At 49.8% G+C, this 18,845-nt stretch overlaps 1 protein-coding gene across 4 annotated transcripts in view; it reads left to right on the top strand.

Annotated features, from left to right (window-relative positions):
• Window positions 1–18,762, top strand: part of Nsd2 (nuclear receptor binding SET domain protein 2) — an 80,457-nt gene extending 61,695 nt beyond the window's left edge. For all 4 annotated transcript variants that reach the window (XM_047567474.1, XM_047567470.1, XM_047567473.1 and 1 more), the window contains exons 18-22: window positions 54–170; window positions 13,094–13,235; window positions 13,417–13,523; window positions 14,443–14,647; window positions 15,607–18,762. In XM_047567474.1, the coding sequence (XP_047423430.1) occupies window positions 54–170; window positions 13,094–13,235; window positions 13,417–13,523; window positions 14,443–14,647; window positions 15,607–15,878 (843 nt within the window). In that variant the 3' untranslated portion in view covers window positions 15,879–18,762. The remainder of the gene's footprint in view (window positions 1–53; window positions 171–13,093; window positions 13,236–13,416; window positions 13,524–14,442; window positions 14,648–15,606) is intronic.
• Window positions 18,763–18,845: the final 83 nt, after the last annotated feature.

Here is an 18,845-nt window from a genome sequence, read left to right as displayed (position 1 = left end):
CTGATGCTGGGCGTGGCCGGGGCTCCTTCTCACCACATCTCTCTGATTTCCAGGGAGAGTTCGTTAACGAGTACGTCGGCGAGCTGATTGATGAGGAGGAGTGCATGGCGAGGATCAGGCACGCGCAGGAGAACGACATCACCCACTTCTACATGCTCACCATAGACAAGGTGACTGTGGCGGAGGCCTGCTGCGCCGGGCCTGCGGGAGAGGAAGGCTCGCAGAGCACACCTTTATGGCTCTGGTTGCCAGTAAGCTCATGGCCTATTAGAAAAGCATGACTGTGTCAAAGACTAGGTTAATAGTAGTGCTTAAAAACCAGCTTGAGAATGAGTAGAGGTCAGGGGCTGGGGCTACAGCTCAGTTGGCAAAGTGCTTGCCTCTCAAGCATAAGGCCCTGGGTTCAATCCCCAGCACCCTAAAAAAAAATCAAAATTCCTGAATGACTCATGGAAGACAGAAGATGTGGTGAGACCTGGAGAAAAGTGGCTACTGTGGACATCCCTTTGGGCGGCCCTGGGCGCCATGTCACGGGCACAGGTCAAGGCCCTAGACCTTCAGCACAGTCAGTGTCATGAAGGACAGAGGCTCTGGGTCAGAAGAGGCTGGCCACCCTGAGCAGGAGTGTGCTTCTTGATCAGAGCTTGAAGCTTGGGGGGTGTTAGGAACTCCTGAATGACATTTTGGGGATGGTCAGGGAGCCTGTGCTTGGACAGGAAACTGTTCTTGATGTTACATTTCTCAGGTGCAGGAGGTGCCGAGGCCCCGCAAGAGAGTGAGCACGGTGGGGCGGGGTGGGCAGGTCGTCTGCTGGGTGCTGGCCATGCACCTTCAAAGAACCAGGGAGAAAATGGGTGTGGTGCACGCGCCTATGACCCAGTTGCTCAGGAGGCTTAGGCAGGAGGATCCCAGGTTCAAGGCCAGCCTGGACAACCTAGTCAGAATCTGACTCAAAATAAAAATTAAAAGGGCTGGGGTGTAGCTCAGTGGTATAGCACCCCCAGGTTCAGTGCCCCCTGCAAAAAAACAGCAAGCACGAGAGAAAATTGTGTTCATACGTAGATGCACACATGGGTTTATGTCTGCACATGCGCAAGAGTGGCAAGAAAGCCCACGGGCAGAGCATCAGCAGTGTGTGAGTGTGGGTGCCTGGTGGGCACAGTGCTATTGGTGTTTCCTGAAGGGTTAAAATGTTTTAAACAAAAGAACTGGTTGAGCCGGGTGCAGTGGTGCATCTTGTAATCCCAGCAGCTCAAGAGTCTGAGGCAGGAGGATCATGAGTTCAAAGACAGCCTCAGCAAAAGGGAGGCACTGAACAACTCGGTGAGACCCTGTCTCTAAATTTATTTTTATTTATTTTATTTTTTGCTCATTATAATTTTTTTTTTACACAATGTAGATTCACACCATTCATGTAATCATGTACATAGGGTAACACTGTTTCATTTTACTGTCTTTCTGTCCTCCACCTCCTTCCACCCCATTTTCCTCTACACCATCCAAAGTTCCTTCATTATTCTCTTCCCCACATCACCCCCGCTCTATATATCGTCATCTACTTACCAGAGAAACCATTTGGCCTTTGGTTTTTTGGGCTTGGCCTATTTCACTTAGCAAGATATTTTCCAGCTTCATCCATTTATCAGCAAATGCCATAATTTTATTCTTTTTTATGGCTGAGTAATATTCCATTGTATATATATATATATATATATACCACAGTTTCTTTATCCATTCATCAATTGAAGGGCATCTAGGTTGGTTCCACAATCTAGCTATTGTGAATTGAGCTGCTGTGAACATTGATGTGGCTGTATCACTGTAGTATGCTGATTTTAAGTCCTTCGGGTATAAACCAAGGAGTGGGATAGCTGGGTCAAATGGTGGGTCCTTTCCAAGATTTCTGAAGAATCTCCATACTGCTTTCCAGAGTGGCTGCACCGATTTTCAACTGCACCAGCAATGTACGAATGTGCCTTTTTCCCCACATCCATGCCAACACTTATTATTGCTTGTGTTCTTGATAATAGCCATTCTAATTGGAGTTAGATGAAATCTTAGGGTGGTTTTAATTTGCATTTCTCTAATTACTAGGGATGATGAGCACTTTTTCCTATATTTGTTGATCACCTGTATATCTTCTTCTGTGAAGTGTCTGCCCATTTCCTTAGCCCATTTATTGATTGGGTTCTTTGTATTTTTGGAGTAAAGTTTTTTAAGTTCTTTATAAACTTTGGCGATGAGTGCTCTGTCTGAAGTGTGTGTGGAAAAGATTTTCTCCCACTCTGTAGGCTCTCTTTTCACATTATTGATTGTTTCCTGTGCTGAGAAAAAACTTTTTAGTTTGAATCCATCCCATTTATTGATTCTTGCTTTTATTTCTTGTGCTATGGGGTCTTGTTAAGAAAGTCTGGTCCTAAGCCTACATGTTGGAGAGTCGGGCCTACGTTTTCTTCTATTTGGTGAAGGGTCTCAGGTCTAATTCCTAGACCCTTGATCCAGTTTGAGCTGAGTTTTGAACAGGGTGAGAGATAGGGGTTTAGTTTCATTCTGTTGCATATGGATTTCCAGTTTTCCCAGCACCATTTGTTGAAGAGGCTATCTTTTCTCTAGTGTAAGTTTTTGGCCCCCTTGTCTAGTATGAGGTTACTGTACTTATGTGAGTATGTCTCTGTGTCTTCTATCCTGTACCATTGGTCTACCTGTCTATTTTGGTGCCAATACCATGCTGTTTTTGTTACTGTTGCTTTGTAGTATAGTTGAAGTTCTGGTATTGTGATACCCCCTGTTTCATTCTTCCTGCTAAGGATTGCTTTAGCTATTCTGGGTTTCTTATTCTTCCAGATGAATTTCAAGATTGCTTGCTCTATTTCTGTAAGGTACGTCATTGGGATTTTAATTGGAATTGCATTGAATCTGTACAGCACTTTTGGTAGTATGGCCATTTTGACAATATTAATTCTGCCTATCCAAGAACATGGGAGATCTTTCCATCTTCTAAGGTCTTCCTCAATTTCTTTCTTCAATGTTTTGTAGTTTTCATTGTAGAGATCATTTACTTCTTTGGTTAGATTGATTCCCAAGTATTTTCTCTTTTTTTGAGGCTATTGCAAATGGAGTTGTTTTCCTCATTTCCCTTTCAGCTGTTTTGTCGCTTGCATATAAAAATGCTTTAGATTTATGCGTGTTGATTTTATAGCCTGCTATTTTGCTGAATTCATTGATGAGGTCTAGAAGTTTTCTGGAGGAGTTTTTGGATCCTCTAAATAGAGAATCATGTTATCAGCAAATAGTGACAGCTTGAATTCCTCTTTTCCTATTCGTATCCCTTTAATTTCTTTAGTCTGACTAATTGTTCTGGCTGATATTTCAAGTAGGATGTTGAGTAGAAGTTGTGAAAGAGGGCATCCCTGTCTTGTTCCAGTTTTTAAAGGGAATGCTTTCAGTTTTTCTCCATTAAGAATTTTGTTCGGGCTGAGGTTGTAACTCAGTGGTAGAGTGCTTGCCTCCCACGTGTGAGGCACTGGGTTCGATTCTCAGCACTGCGTACAAATGAATAAATAAAGGTTCATCAATACCTAATAAAAATATTTTAAAAAATGATATTGGCTGTGGGCTTAGCATAAATAGCCTCTACAATGTTGAAGTATGTTCCTACTATCCCTGGTTTTTCTAGTGTTTTGAGCATGAAGGGGTGTTGTATTTTGTCGAACGCTTTTTCTGTGTCAATTGAAATAACCATATGATTCTTATCCTTAAGTCTATTGACATGATGGATTACATTTATTTATTTCCAGATGTTGAACCAACCTTGCATTCCAGGGATGAACCCCACTTGATTGTGGTGCGTTATCTTCTTAATATAGTTTTGGATGCGGTTTGCCAGGATTTTGTTAAGGATTTTTGCATCTATATTCATCAAGGATATTGGTCTAAAGCTTTTTCTTTCCTTGATGCGTCTTTGTCTGGTTTGGTTATCAGAGTGATATTAGCTTCATAGAATGAGTTTGGTAGGGTTCCCTCCTTTTCTGTTTCCTGGAATACTTTGAGAAGTATTGGAATGAGTTCTTCTTTGAAGGTCTTGTAGAACTCAGCTGAGAATCCGTCTGGTCCTGGGCTTTTCTTGGATGGTAGGTATTTAATGGCTTCTTCTGTTTCATTGCTTGATATTGATCTGTTTAAATTGTGTATGTCCTCCTGGTTCAGTTTGGGAGGAACATATGTCTGTAGAAATTTGTCGATGTCTTTGCTATTTTCTATTTTGTTGGAATATAGATTTTCAAAGTAGCTTCTCATTATGCTATGTATTTCAGTGGTGTCTGTCGTGATATTTCCTTTTTCATCATGAATTTTAATTTGAGTTTTCTCTCTCCTCTTTGTTAGTGTGGCTAAGGGTTTGTCTATTTACTTTTTCAAAGAACCAACTTTTTGTTTTTTCAATTTTTTGAATTGTTTCTTTTTTTTCGATTTTATTGATTTCAGCTCTGATTTTAATTATTTTCTGTCTTCTTGGTGTTGTTCTGTTCTTTTTTTTTTTTTTTTTTTGCAGTATTGGGGATTGAACCCACGGCCTTGTGCTTGCAAGGCAAGCACTCTGCCAACTGAGCTATATCCCCAGCCCTTGTTCTGTTTTTCTTTTTCTAGGACTTTGAGCTGTAATGTTAGGTCATTTAGTTGTTGACTTTTTATTCTTTTTTTGAATGTGCCCCATGCAATTAATTTTCCTCTTAGTACCGCTTTCATAGTGTCCCAGAGATTTTGATATGTTGTATCATCATTCTCATTGACCTCTAAGAATTTTTTTATCTCCTCCCTGATGTTTTCTGTTATCCATGTTTCATTTAGTAGCATATTATTTAGTCTCCAGGTGTTGGAATAATTCCTGTTTTTTATTTTGTCATTGATTTCTACTCTCAGTTCATTATGATCTGATAGAACACAAGGCAGTATCTCTATTTTTTTGCATTTCCTAAGGGCTGCTGTGTGACATAACATATGGTCTATTTTCGAGAAGGTTCCACATGCTGCTGAGAAGAAAGTGAATTCGCTCATCGATGGATGGAATATTCTATATCTATCTATTAAGTCTAGGTTATTGATTGTGTTATTGAGTTCTATGGTTTCTTTGTTAGGTTTTTGTTTGGAAGATCTATCTAGTGGTGACAGCGGTGTGTTATAGTTACCCAGAATTATTGTGTTGTGGTCTTTTTGGTTCCTGGAATTGAGAAGGATTTGTTGGATGTACAGGGACGCACTGTTGTTTGGGGCATAAATATTTACGATTGTTTTGTCTTCCTGACTTATGGTTCCCTTGAGCAGTATGAAATGTCCTTTATCTGACTAACTTTGGCTTGAAGTCCACTTTATCTGATATAAGGATGGAAACCCCTGCTTTTTTACTGAGTCCGTGTGCGTGGTAGGTTTTTTTCCCATCCTTTCACCTTTAATCTGTGGATGTCTTTTTCTATGAGATGAGTCTCTTGCAGGCAGCATATTGTTGGGTCTTTCTTTTTAATCCAATCTGCCAGTCTATGTCTTTTGATTGATGAGTTTAGGCCATTAACATTCAGGGTTATTATTGAGATATGATTTGTATTCCCAGTCATTTGGACTTATTTTTGGTTTGTAACTTGGCTTAGTTTCTCCTTTGAGTGATTTTTCTCTAAGGTAGTTCCTCGCTTTGCTGACCTCCATTGTTTTTTTCATTTCCTCTTCATGGAATAGTTTGCTGAGAATGTTCTGTAGCACAGTCTTTCTATTTGTAAATTCTTTTAACTTTTGTTAAAATAACTTGAAATATGTTGCTCCAGGCCCTTCTAGCTTTTAGAGTCTGGGTTGAGAAGTCAGCTGCTATCCGTATTGGTCTCCCCCTATATGTAATCTGTTGCTTTTCTCTCACAGCCTTCAAAATCCTATCTTTATTTTGAATGTTAGGCATTTTCATTATAATGTGCCTTGGTGTGGATCTGTTGTGATTCTGTGCACTTGGTGTTCTGTAAGCCTCTTGTATTTGATTTTCCATTTCATTCTTCAGGTTTGGAAAGTTTTCTGCCATTAGTTCATTGAATAGGTTGTTGATTCCTTTGGTTTGTATCTCTGTGCCTTCATCAATCCCAATAATTCTTAAATTTGGTCTTTTCATGGTGTCCCATAGTTCTTGGAGATTCTATCCATGATTTCTTACCATCTTATCTGTTTGGGCAACTTTATTTTCAAGATTAAATAATTTGTCTTCATTGTCTGAGGTTCTGTTTTCCAAGTGGTCTAGTCTGTTGGCGATACTTTCCATTGAGTTTTTTATTTTGGTTTATTGTTTCCTTCATTTCAAGAATTTCCTTTTTTTTTTTCTTTTTTGAGAATCTTTACCTCTTTGTTGAAATGGTGTTTTGCTTCCTGCAGTTGCTCTTTCAGCTGCTTATTGGTGTGATCATTCATTGCCTGCATTTACTCTGTTATCATTTGCTTCATGAATCATTTTAATTATGTATGTTCTGAACTCCTTTTCTGACATTTCTTCTACCATGCTGTAACTGGATTCTGTTAATATAGACTCTAGGTTTGTTTGGATCATTTTCTTCCCTTGTTTTTTCATGTTGTTCATGTATCTTCCCCTCTAGCAGTGCAGATGTGGGGTATTGCAGTCCCCCCCCCCCCATAGGCTTATAGTGACCCTTTAGGTTTCCAAAACCTCTCTTTAAGGGGGAGATCAATATTACCAGCACCAGTGCAGACAATATGCAATCCTAAACCAAACATCCCCTATGAGGATATAAACAATATTATCATAATAAACAGAATGAGTTCAAGTATTATCTACCATACAAATAGATTTGCAAGTTTCTGATGGAGGACAAAGAGAATGGGGCAGGGTGTAGGATGTAGCTGTTAATGGAATAAGAAAAGAATATATAGAAGTTCTAGATCACAGAAAGAGTGAGAGTGTAATCAAAAGAAGTTGGGTGTTAGTATTTGAAAAGGGAGAAAGAGACTCTGAGGGAACAGGTAAACAAAAGGAAAAGAGAGCGAGAAAGGTAAAGAAATAAAAACTTAAAAATTTTCAAAAAGGAAAAGAAAAAAAAGAAAAGAAAATCTACACTCATATAGTAATGAAACCTCCCAGTCTTCAGTAGCCTGATGCAGGAGAGGTACCTGACAATGAGCTTCAGGTCTCCAGCAGGCGTCTCAAGATGGGATTTGCCCCACCTAAAGATGGAAGATATGGCTTCCAGGATTATCCAGGATGGCCGCTCTGGCTTCCAAACGTGTTGGCAAATGGGGAGCTGCAGTTTGGGGTGTGGGTGTGGTTGGCTGGAGGTCCTGGAGGCGGGGTGCGGTTGGTTGGGCAGGGGTCCTGGAGGTGCGGGATCCTGGAGGTGGGGCACCATCAGTCTGAGGTCCCTGGAGGCAGGGAGTGGTCGGTTGGGCTGAGGGGTCCCGGAGACGGGCTCAGTCAGTCCAGCCAGAGGTCCTACAGGTCCTGGGTGTTTTCTCAAAACAGCGGCAGCCACGTGTAACCAAACCTGGTTCTGTGACTGTGAACTTCCAGGCAGCAGCAGGCAGCTGGCGCTTCACTGGCAGTCTGCGGTTGGTCTGCTGGCTGCTGTCAGACATTCGGCAGGGGAACCTCGGGTGGTGGGTGATGGGTAGGTGAAAGCAGGCAATGGACAGGCAAAAGGCAGGTAAATGGTGGAAGGTAGGTGCCAGAGAGTGAGCAATCTGCACTCAAAAAATAGTCGATATGCTGGCAGACTGCAGGTGATCGCAGTGGACAGATGGGGTAAACAGCAGGGGATCGATAAACAGCAAAAACTGCCTCACCAAGAAACAGATATCCTTTGCTTGAAACCCAAGTTATAGAAGCGATAAGGAATGCAGCCTCCCTCTAGTCCGCCATCTTGGATCTCTCTCTAAATTTAAAAAATACAAAATAGGGCTGGGGATATGACTCAGTGGTTGAGTGCCCCTGAGTTCAAAGCCCTGACACGCCCCCCCCCCAAAAAAAAAAAAAAAAAAATCCTGCAGGCCCTGGGACTGGAGAGTCGGGTAACAATTCCTCCCCCAGGTTCTCAGCATATGGTGAGCCCTCCCCTGGGACCTGTGAGGGGCCTGCTCCAAGGCCGGATGGTGAACTTGAAGGCCGCTTGGAGGGCGTTTACATTAGGAAAGGGTCCCATAAATTTGTCCCAGAAGGCAGCAGATAGCCTATGTCTTGTATGTGGTATGTTTTGGGGAGAGGTTATTTACTTCGTTAGAGATTAAAACCATAGGCCTGTGCCTTACTGAATTTCAGAGGCTGTATTTAAGTGACTGGTGTGTAGTAGGAAAGGCCAAGTCACACGTTGAAAACAGCTGACATCATTGAAGGCGGAACTTGACCTAGGGCCGGACCAATGATGCAGCCACAACATGGGAGACGTTCTGAACAACCAGGCTTGTGCATTTCCTGTGAAAACCAAGTGGAAGTTAACAGCTGACATGTTTGCAGGTCCTTCACTGAGGAGCTGCCTGGTGTGGCCACTGTGGACTCCGGAGTCTCGCAAGGGCCTACAACTTCTAGGGCAGGGCCTGGGTTGAACTTGTGTTAATTTTGGTTAATTTTGACTCTCGGCAGAGTAAGCAGCTGCCTAGTGCTCAGCTCCAGCCTGTGGTCCCTGGAGCGGCCAGTTTGGGCAAGAAGGACCCTGTCCTGGATACCCTGCAGAGAAGTGAGTGATGCCTGCTCACTTTGCTCCTCTGCTCAAGTCCTTCCTCCTCTGCCTGGTGACTTCAAGGGCTTTAAAGAGCTGGTGTCCATCCCCTACTCTTCCTTTTTCCCTTTTTCCCCTTAGGGAACTGGACATCAAACACTAGGACATTCAAAGCAACTGCCTATAAGGGAGAGAATCAGAAAGTTACCATGTCTGCCAGGGAGAGGTGCTGGCTCAGAAATGACCTGCGAAGACCTGGGGTTTGTATCCCAGGCCGATCCTTGACACAGAGACAGCCCACAACAAATGAAATAAAACAACACCAATAACAATGGCCAACCTTGGGGAAGGAGGAGAATCTGATTTCCAGAGTTACTATGTTATTAGACTCAAATGTCTACTTTCCATCTAGAAAACCGTAAGGCCTACCAAGAACCAGGGAACTATGACCCATTTGAAGGAAAAAAACAACAGGAACTCTCTAAAAAAGACCTGTTGACAGGTCTCTGGGCAAGGTGTTTAGAATGACTGCTTAGAACTCTTTAGAGCCGGGCATGGTGGTGCATGCCTATAATCCTAGCAACTTGAGAGGCTGAGACAGGAGGATTCCAAGTTTGAGACCAGCCTCAGCAACTTAGTGAGACCCTGTCTCAAAAAATAAAAAGGGCTGGGGATGTGGCTCAGTGGTTTTGTACCCTTGGGTTCAATCCCTGGTGCCAAAAAAAAAAAAAAAAAAGTCCAGAGACATGGAAAATAGAGATGTCCAGTAGCTGTCCTGGAGTGGAGGGGTGGTGTGAGGAGAGGTATGTGGAACATGCATCATTTTCCTGATGAAACTCCCCAGTGGAAATAAAACCCAGACCGAGGTCCCTTGTAAACAAAAGCAGAACTGTGCAGGATACTGGCCATCATAGTTACGCCGTGTGCATGTGCAAGTCTGTGACAGCAGGGCCACCATTGTGTGCACCTGTGGTGCAACAGAGCAACAAAGCCTGAGGATGCAGAGACCACAGAAGCTAAAACAGGAGCACGTCGAGAGCACCACAGTCAAGGGTCGGTGCCTGGCACGGGCAGCACGAGGCCCTGAGTGCCCAGGGACAGCTCTTGCCTGGCATTCGGTGCCCTGCTGACTTCTTCACTTCAGACACAGAGCTGACCATGAACGGGATTTGCCCAAGTAATGAAGGAAGAAGAAAACTGAACTTGAGAAGTTAGTTGGCTGTACAGGGTTTGTTTCAGGGGAAGTCACAGAATGGTCAACAGAGAGCTTAACCGTGGGGTTTCACAGAGAGCCCTTTGGACAGCTAGACACGAAGTCCAGCTGCTGCTGAGGCCTTCCGGAGCTCTCTCAAAACGGCCTGTGTCCAGGGACACCCACAGAGGTGTCCACAGAGAAGCCGGGACATGATTCAGCCTGGGGGTCCTTAGGCGTTGCAGCTGCAGAGCTGGGTTGAGCTTGCAGGCTCCAGCCCTTCCTCCAGTAGCCACTGAAGGGCGAGTGTCCAGCAGCCTGGAGGACCAGGGCTGCCCTCCCAGCATGGCTCCGCCTGGTGCAGAGGCCGGGGCACCGTGTCTGCGAGAGGTGTGGCTGCAGCTGCACACAGGGTCAGGACACAGACAGGAGGATACCTCAGCACCAGAGAACCAGGTCTGCGAGCACGGGAGACCCCAGGACCTGCGAGACTGGCACAGCAGCACTGGCAGGGCTCCCCCTCCCAGCAGGCCCCCGAGTGCAGCATCAGGGTCCCAGGGAGCTGCCGTGCAGACCCTTCCTCAACAGCAGTGACTGTCTCAGCCCCACACCTGACCCTGCAGTGGCTCTTGCCCTCCGCCCTTGGTGCTGCCTCTTTAGATCCCGGGGCCTCCTTGGCTCTCAGCCTCTCTGTGGCCTGTCATTGGGCAGCGTGCCGTGTGGTTTGAGTGCGTGGAGCTTTTATGACCAGAGTGGAATAAAGAGCTTACAGTTGCCACAGCTGTGCAAGCGCTGGGGGAGTCAAAGCTGATGGAACTGATGTAGCTGGTGAGTTTACTGTTGTCCACTGAGTCCTGAGGAGAGACGCAGGCACACAGGTCTCAAAGTGCTGCCCCCATGGGTCAGAGGGAGGGCTGGCACCCCACCTCCCAGACCAGGGCTACCCAGTCAGGACAGCAGTCCCCCTGGTCCACAGTCTGGTCTCACTTCCTGCAGTGAGGTAACTGAAAACAGTCCGGGAGTACTACATAGAAAATTCCAGAAATGGCCCACACAGGCTATGTCACAGGCCATTCTGTGCAGCATGTAGGACTCTTGGGCTCTCCCACTCTGACCTGTCCCTCTGCCCAGCATGTCCACATTGCAGCACCACTGCAGCGTGGCCATGACTTCCCCCAGGCAGGGTGTACAGGAAGCGCGTGCTCACGGGGCTCAGAACTGACTGGGGGACGTGCTGCAGTAGCGCTCCAAGCATGGTCCAGGCGAGAGGAGCTTTGGGGAAATGCTGCTGACAGTCGTGCAGGGTGGGGGGCGGAAGCTGGGCCACTCTCCCTCCCTCATGGTGGCTCAGGGTCGCCACACAGGGCCCTGCCCTGCCCTTGTGGCTGCAGAGCCACAGGGTCTCAGGGGCTCACTGGGGCGTCGGAGCTTCTGAGGGCGAAGCAGGACAGGGTGCAGGACAGGGTGCAGGTCGGCCTCGTGTTGCAAAGGTGTCTCCACTGGGCCTTCCCCGTGATCTCAGTGAAACAGCAACTGAGACTTCAGTTGGATCTGTCAGTCCTGGATCCTGGCCTTCCAGCCTGCAGGCTGGGGTGTCCTTGGAGGACTGAGCTCTCGGTTGCCTTCCAGCAGAGTGTGGCCCAAGCCCAGGACAGATGGCAGGGTAGCCAGCAGGAGACCAGGCCCTGGCCCAGGGCAGGCCATCAGCAAGCACAGGTGTCTCCTGTCATGCCACTTGTAAATTTCAGGTGGACTGGGGCAGGGGAAGCTGTGTCAGGCTACTCGGCAGATCCTACGTGCATAAAGCAAAAGCCTGATAGACCTGAGGGAGTTTGTGGAAGAAGGTACTATGCAGCGGACGGCGAGGCTACCGTAGTGAGGGTCTAACGTTTAGAACAGACAGCGTCTGCCGATGAGGACAGCAGAGCAGAGACCTGGCTGAACCGTGCACAGGTGGGAAGACTCAGGCCTAGGGGAAGGAGGCAGTGCTGAGCCCACGCTGGGTTGCGATGTGCGTGGCCAGAGCGTGGGGGCGGAGCTTGAGTGCCCGCAGCCTCGGCATAGCGAGAGCCTCACAGTTCACCACTGGTGGGTGGCTGAGGTCCACACCTGCCTGTGAGGGACGTCCTGGAATATCTCGCGGCTGTGGGAAGGACATAGACTGCTGGAGTTTTACTGTACAGTGTTGTTACATCTTGTGCAGTAAAAGGCACACTGCAGTGCAGCTATGTTCTGATCTTATTTCTATTTTTGTTTTTATTTTGAGACAGGGGCTTGCTAAGTTGCTTAGGGCCTCGCTCAGTTGCTGAGGCTGGCCTGGAACTTGAGATCCTCCTGCCTCAGCCTCCCGAGTCACTGGGATTGCAGGTGTGCACCACTGTGCCTGGCTTTCTGTTTTTAAGGGAATAGCCAGTGTGGGGTAGATCATTAGGATGAGAGCAAAAGGGTCCCCTGGAGAGGCACTCAGCCTCCTGGGGCTGCCTTCTCTGCTCAGAGCTCTGGGGCCCTCAGTGTGGCTCATAATTGTGCCTTTTAAGTTTTCCTCATGGAGCAGGGACCCATCAGTTGTGCAGTTGGTCTGGAGGCTACCACAGGAGGCAGCTGGAGACTGGGTGGCCATCTGTCCTCCCTGCTGCTGGGCAGAGGTGTCTCTCCAGCATGGGCCACCATAGGTAGATGCCATTTTCCTCTTGCCACGAGTACCTGGGTTTCAGTGAGCCAATTCCCAGGCCACGGCGTGCTTGCATTTCTGACTTTCAGGCTTCTGCCAGGTTGCTTTCTCAAAGCCATTCCTGCTGTCCCTCCCTTCCCAGCCAGCGTGTGCTGTTGTGGACGCCGTCAGGCCCTGGCCTGCTGCCTCAGTGTGCACTGCTTCAGCCGCGCAGTTGCCGGGCTTGTCCTTGGCCAGTGCTTGGTTGGGCAGTCTGGCTCTGCTTGGCCGTGGTGCTCGTGCCCCTGCAGCACCTCGTGTGTCCTTGCGTGGGGCAGTGCAGGCACAGGCTGGCCTCCCCTTGCCTCGTGCTTACCTGGCTCAGTCCTCTGTGTCATTCCAACCCATCCTCTGTGAGCGGGAGAATCAGGATGCCACAATTTCAGGGGACGCTAGTCCAGCCTTACATGGGACAGTGATAATACCCTTTAAGAAGATAACAGTTGCTCAGTGGAGCAGTTAACTCAGCTTGATTTTTTTTTTTCTTTTTCCCCAACCCTGCAGGATCGTATAATTGATGCTGGCCCCAAAGGGAACTATTCTCGATTCATGAACCACAGCTGCCAGCCCAACTGTGAGACCCTCAAGTGGACAGTGAACGGAGACACGCGAGTGGGCCTGTTTGCTGTGTGCGACATCCCTGCGGGTACTTGGGGAAGGCGTGGGTGCTCCTGGCTGTGCGGGCAGGCAGAGGTGCTGGCTGGACGCTTGTGTGTGACTGGGCTGGTGGGCGGTGGCAGGTGGTGGTAGACCACGATGGGGCGGTGTAGACGTGGAGGTGAGAGGGATCCTGTGGACCCGTGCTCCAGCGTGCTGTCTCCTCACAGGGACAGAACTGACTTTTAATTACAACCTCGACTGTCTGGGCAACGAGAAGACGGTCTGTCGGTGTGGAGCCTCCAATTGCAGTGGGTTCCTCGGGGACAGACCAAAGGTGAGGTCTTTGCAACTTCCTTCCACGAAGCCCAGCTGCTTCCTAGCCGCTGCTGGCCTTGCGGTCACGGGTGTGCCTTCAGGGGCTTTTGCTGTGGGCTGAGGGTTTGTGGCTGCTGCAGCCGAGCACCACACTGGTGGTGAGGGCCAGATGATGGGGACGGGACCTGGGTGGGGCCACCCCACCTGAGCCGCCTCAGCTCCTGGTGGTGGCCTGCAGCCCTTGGTGCCCCCGGCCTGGGTCCTGTGTGGCCTTCTCCCCCACGCATGGCTGCGATCAGATCTCCCCCCTTGATTGTGGTGCTGGAACAGAACCTGGGGCTTCAGACGTGATGCCTGGCAAAGGCTGGGCACAGAGCCACACCCCACCTTGCCCCCTTCACCCTATGCCCAGTCACACTGCAGTCAGGGCCCACCCTGCCCCCGTAGGACCCCACCCTAGCTGCACCTGCAGCCACCCTGCGTCCAAAAGAGGGCACTTTCAAAGGCCAGAGAAGGTCACAGGTTGGGGTGGTCCCTCCTTCCCAGCTGTGCAGAACCTGGCCTGAGCCCAGCGTCATGGCCGCCCTGGGGGCCCCAGGGGTGATGCTTTCAAGTTTCCTTGTCGTGAAGTCTCAGGGCAGTCGCAGGTTCTGGGTTCTCCCTCTTCTCCCGTGGGGGTGCCCGGTGCCCTGCATGCCGGTGCTGACGGGCCTGCCGGGTGGGGAGCCATCCTGTGGCAGGGCCACCGCCTGCCCGGGCGCTGCGTGTCTTCAGAGCTGTAGGGCTCTGTCTGGGCTCTGCCCTGGTCTCTCTGACCATGGCTTCAGTCCGTGGTCCTGGGTTCCCACGTTCTTGGGTGGGCCTCGCACACTCCAGGCGACGTTCCACCCCGAGCGCCTGGCTCTTCTAAGTGAACTGTGCTCAACTCTTGACTCTAGACCTCAGCATCCCTTTCTTCAGAGGAAAAGGGCAAGAAGACCAAGAAGAAAACCAGGAGGCGCAGAGCCAAGGGGGAAGGGAAGAGGCGGTCGGAGGACGAGTGCTTCCGCTGTGGCGACGGCGGCCAGCTGGTGCTGTGTGACCGCAAGCTGTGCACCAAGGCCTACCACCTGGGCTGCCTGGGCCTGGGCAAGCGGCCCTTCGGTAGGTGCAGGGCCTGGGCTGCTGTTCTCACTGGCCTCGTCTCGGCTGAACAGGTCTTGTCTGTCCACTGATTTGTTGGTCATCTGGGTGGTGACCATCTCCGTCCAGTGGTCCTGCTGGAGCCCCCCAGGGCAGCTCCTGGAGCCTGGCTAGGGAGTGGCACCTTGCCTATGCCAAGGCATGAAGTGAGACTGGCCTGGCTTTGGTGGGGTGGGAGAAGACGCCTCCCGGGCGGGGGCATCCACCGCAGCTGCCTCCACATCTCTGGCCTCCTGAGCTGTCCAGCAGTCGTTGGTCTGGCTCCTCCACACCTGAGTCCCTCCCTGCCAAGATGTGCAGGCTCCCTCCCCCGAGAGGACCCGGTGCACCAGGAGGAGCTCCTGGAGGGTGGCGGGACCCCGGAGCTGACTGGAAGGAAGTGGAGAGGGCTCTGCTCTACCACCCCTGCTGTTTCAAAGCGAGCGCCAGCTAAGGGTGAATCACAACTGATTTCAGAAGTAAAATTAAGGGACCCTCATCCAAAGACAAAAAACTGAAAAGCGATAAAGCGACACCATTTAGAGACAATAGAGAAAAATGCCTGCAGTGGATGTGATAGTTGACCCTAACCTACCAAAGGCCTTTCAGATGAATGCTGGCCAGTGCCTGTGCAGGCTGCAGAGCAGTGAGGGCCCAGCAGCAGCGAACTGCCTCCCGGGTCCACTCCGGGCCCCCGCCCACCAGGCCCTATGCACCAAGCATTAGCCTCTGGTGACTGAAGGAAAAGCAGCATCTTGTGCTGATCTGCATGCCTCTGACAGACAGTTCTAAAGTCGTTTTCAGCGAGGTGTGATGGTGCACAGGAGCCCACTGCTCGAGAGGCTGCGGCGGGGGGATCGTCTGGGCAGTGAGGGGTCAGTGGTAGAGCCCGTGCTCCAGGTGCTGACCGTGCTGCCCGCTGACGCTGTGCTCTGTTGCAGGGAAGTGGGAGTGCCCGTGGCACCACTGTGACGTGTGTGGCAAGCCTTCTGCCTCCTTCTGCCACCTCTGCCCCAACTCCTTCTGTAAGGAGCACCAGGACGGGACAGCCTTCCGCTGCACCCAGGACGGGCGGCCCTACTGCTGCGAGCATGACTTGGGGGCAGAGTCGGGCAGGAGTGCCGAGACTGAGAGACCCTTCCCGGAACCCGTCAAGTCCAAAGGGAAGAGGAGGAAAAGGCGGTGTTGGCGCAGGGTCACGGAAGGCAAATAGCGCCAGGCGGCGGCGTGGTCAGATCCAGGGGTGGCGCGGGGCAGCCAGCCCCGCCTGCAGGGAGGGCAAGCATGGCAGTGCCCCGGGACCCAGCTGCAGCCACCGCGACAGACGTGGGGGCCTCCTGGGGAGGGTACGCCTCCCTCACTGAGCCATCGGCAGCTGTGCTGTCTGCACTGACGACCTCCCAGCCCTGAGCTGGGCGGCCCGGACAAACAAGCCTGGCCCAGAGCGCCAAGCCGTTCCAGGCTCTGTACCCTCCCGCGCTGTTGTGTAGGTTGACGTTGCCATTGAAGGTGAATGGGTGTATGAAATGCCTTTCTCTCACCGCACGTGTGTAGAGTAGTGTTTTCTGCAGGGCCTCTGCTCCGCCCACCTCGCTCTGCTTCTGTACAGTGCTGCACCACTCAGGAGGTGGGACTCGGGCCCTGGGTGCCCACAGACCACGGTTCTGATCATTTTGCTCTTTTGAAACAGCTCTGTGTTTTGTGCTAATGTGAATTTTTTTCCTTGAAATGCTTCCTTCCCATCCTGGCGACAGGCTGGCCCCACGAGCGTGGAAGTGGTGGTGTGTGGCAAGCTCTCCTGCAGGCGTCTCTGTGGGTTTGAACCCAGTGCTGGTGACATGCCTGCTGTGGACATGTGGGCCCCAAGGAGCAGCCTGTTCAGTGGGCTGCTTCTCCTTTGGGTTGCCTTCTGAACACACTAGGTTCTATAGGTTCTAACCCACATTTGAGGGGAAACCTTGTATATTTTTTTTCATGTGACTTTTTTTCTTCTTTTTTTTTTAATCTGGCTTTTATTCTCAGTATATTCTTGCTAAACCTGTTTCACAAATCACCAACTAAAACATGCTCACTGATGCAACCTGAGTTCTCTTACAGAGGCAGTGAACTCAGGGCCCATGCCAGACTGCTGAGGGCATGGGCTGCAGCGAGGACTCCTTGGCTTCACCCCGCGGTCCAGCCGGGCCTGCTTCTCTCGCACGCTCTCCAAGGGCACCACGAGAAGCAGCACCTAGTCTCGGTGGCCAGGCCTGGAGATAAAATTCTCTCTTACTTATTGCAAGACCCACAGAGAGATCCGAGGAGAACTAAGCTTTCTTTGGAAGACCTGACCCCTCCCTCCTGGGGGTTCCTCTTGCCCCGGGGAGCACGGAGCTCCGTGAGAAAGGGGGAGGCCACAGGCCTCCTGCAACAGGGGGAACGCAGAGGTGGCAGGCACTGCTTTCTGCAGATGGAAGCGCACCACCTGCCCTCGAGAACCTGAGGTCTCATCTGCTGTCCTGCGGACCCAGGCCTGGCTGCTCTCATGGCTGCGCCCACACTCAGGCACCAGGTGTGTGGGAGGAAGCTGCTGACTGGCAGCCCTCCCTGTGCTTTTCTTCAGTCATGGTCCCCCAAAAGTAACTTACCAAGGACCAAAAGGAACAAACAGCCCTGCAGCGAGCCGACACCTCCACACGAGCCCGCTCAGACAGGCCTCTGGGGAGTATTTTTCACTTAGAGCCTAACTACTCAGTCCTCAGAAAATATTGGATTGGTTCACAGACTTTTCTGTTCCTTATGCCCTGAACTTGGAAGGCCGTTCTGGTGACAGGCCAGGTAGCATCCCCATGTGCACACGGCCCCACCTCTGGAGCCCAAGGCCCTAGGCTCCTCAGACGGGTGCCCGCCAGTATTGTTACTTGTCCAAAAGACCCCTTCCTACCAGCTGAGCGAACATGGTTTTGTAGTGCACCTTGGAGAACAGACTAACTTATTTCTGTATTGGCAGTAGTAAAGTTTTATGATTTTGAAGTCACTTCAATATTATCTCCAAATTAACCTAGAGCTTCCTAAAGGAAATATTGCAAAAATCTTAAATAATTCTCCTTTTCAAAAACAATGAGCAAATAACACTAACTTTGAGAGTCTTCTATTAGACCCGTTCATAAATTTGAGTAAAACGGGGCCTTGGGATGGTGGCCAGGCATGCAGTCATGAGGTGCTCTGCCCTGCCCGAGTTCGTTCTGAGTCTGGGGGAAGATCTGTTTTTGAGGGTTTGAAGCCTTCTCGAACATCAACTTCAATCCCTTGTCATTAATGTGAAGTACAACATGGGAACCAGCTGACTGCCTCAGGGCTCTCAGCAGCAGGACCCAACCTGTACCTGCCCTGCGCACACCCCCCCCACAGGCAGCTCGTGTGTGCAAGCCTGGTGTCTGTCCATGCCAGCACTGGCTTGTGAGGACACAGGTGCCCCACCATTGTGTGTGGTCACTGAGATAGGTCCAGTTGGACAGTTATAAAATATGGTCACTTGTGGGGAAGCATGTCTTGAAAGAAAGTAGCGAGGACTTGGGGACAGCCCTCCTTTCCCTAGTGTTGCCTCCTGGGACTCTCTGGGCCCGGGGCACACTCGGGTTGGTGCTCATGACGCCTCTGAAATATTTATCTTGACATCTGAACCATGATGTGTACAGTGCCCATATTCCAGAACTACCTTATTTTCAAAGATTAAAGAAACTTGTTTTAATTAAAGTTGACACAAACAATTGTCAGTCGCAAGTATCTTCATCTGAAGTGTAGCTGGTGACTTGGTGGAGTAAAGCGCTGTCTGTTGGCGTCATGGTGCCTGCCGTGGTGGCTGTTGAGATGTGAGATGCCTCCTCAGAATCAACCCTAAGCTGAAGTGTGCCTGTCGGTGTCTAAGTTTCATGCAGGTGCAGGTTCCTTCTAGGAACACTGGGTGCTATCACCAGGCTTGATAGTTAGACTTTAAAACTTGAAATTTTTTTTTGGGGGGGGTGGGTATACTGAAATATAGATTTGAGAATTGCCAGTTGGGGGGAAATAGCATTTAAAGTGGAAAGTTGTGTTTGGAAAATTGTGTATGAGTATTTTTGTATTAAAAAGTTTCAAAGGCCCTCTCCTTCCCTCATTTGATATGGGACTGGGTTGCCTTTCCATCTCCCTTCGGCCGCCC

Source organism: Sciurus carolinensis, chromosome 10, assembly GCF_902686445.1.
Source record: "Sciurus carolinensis chromosome 10, mSciCar1.2, whole genome shotgun sequence".
Taxonomy (NCBI): Eukaryota; Metazoa; Chordata; class Mammalia; order Rodentia; family Sciuridae; genus Sciurus; species Sciurus carolinensis.
Note: the sequence above shows the minus strand (reverse complement) of the source record. Positions and strands in the feature narration are given on the sequence as shown.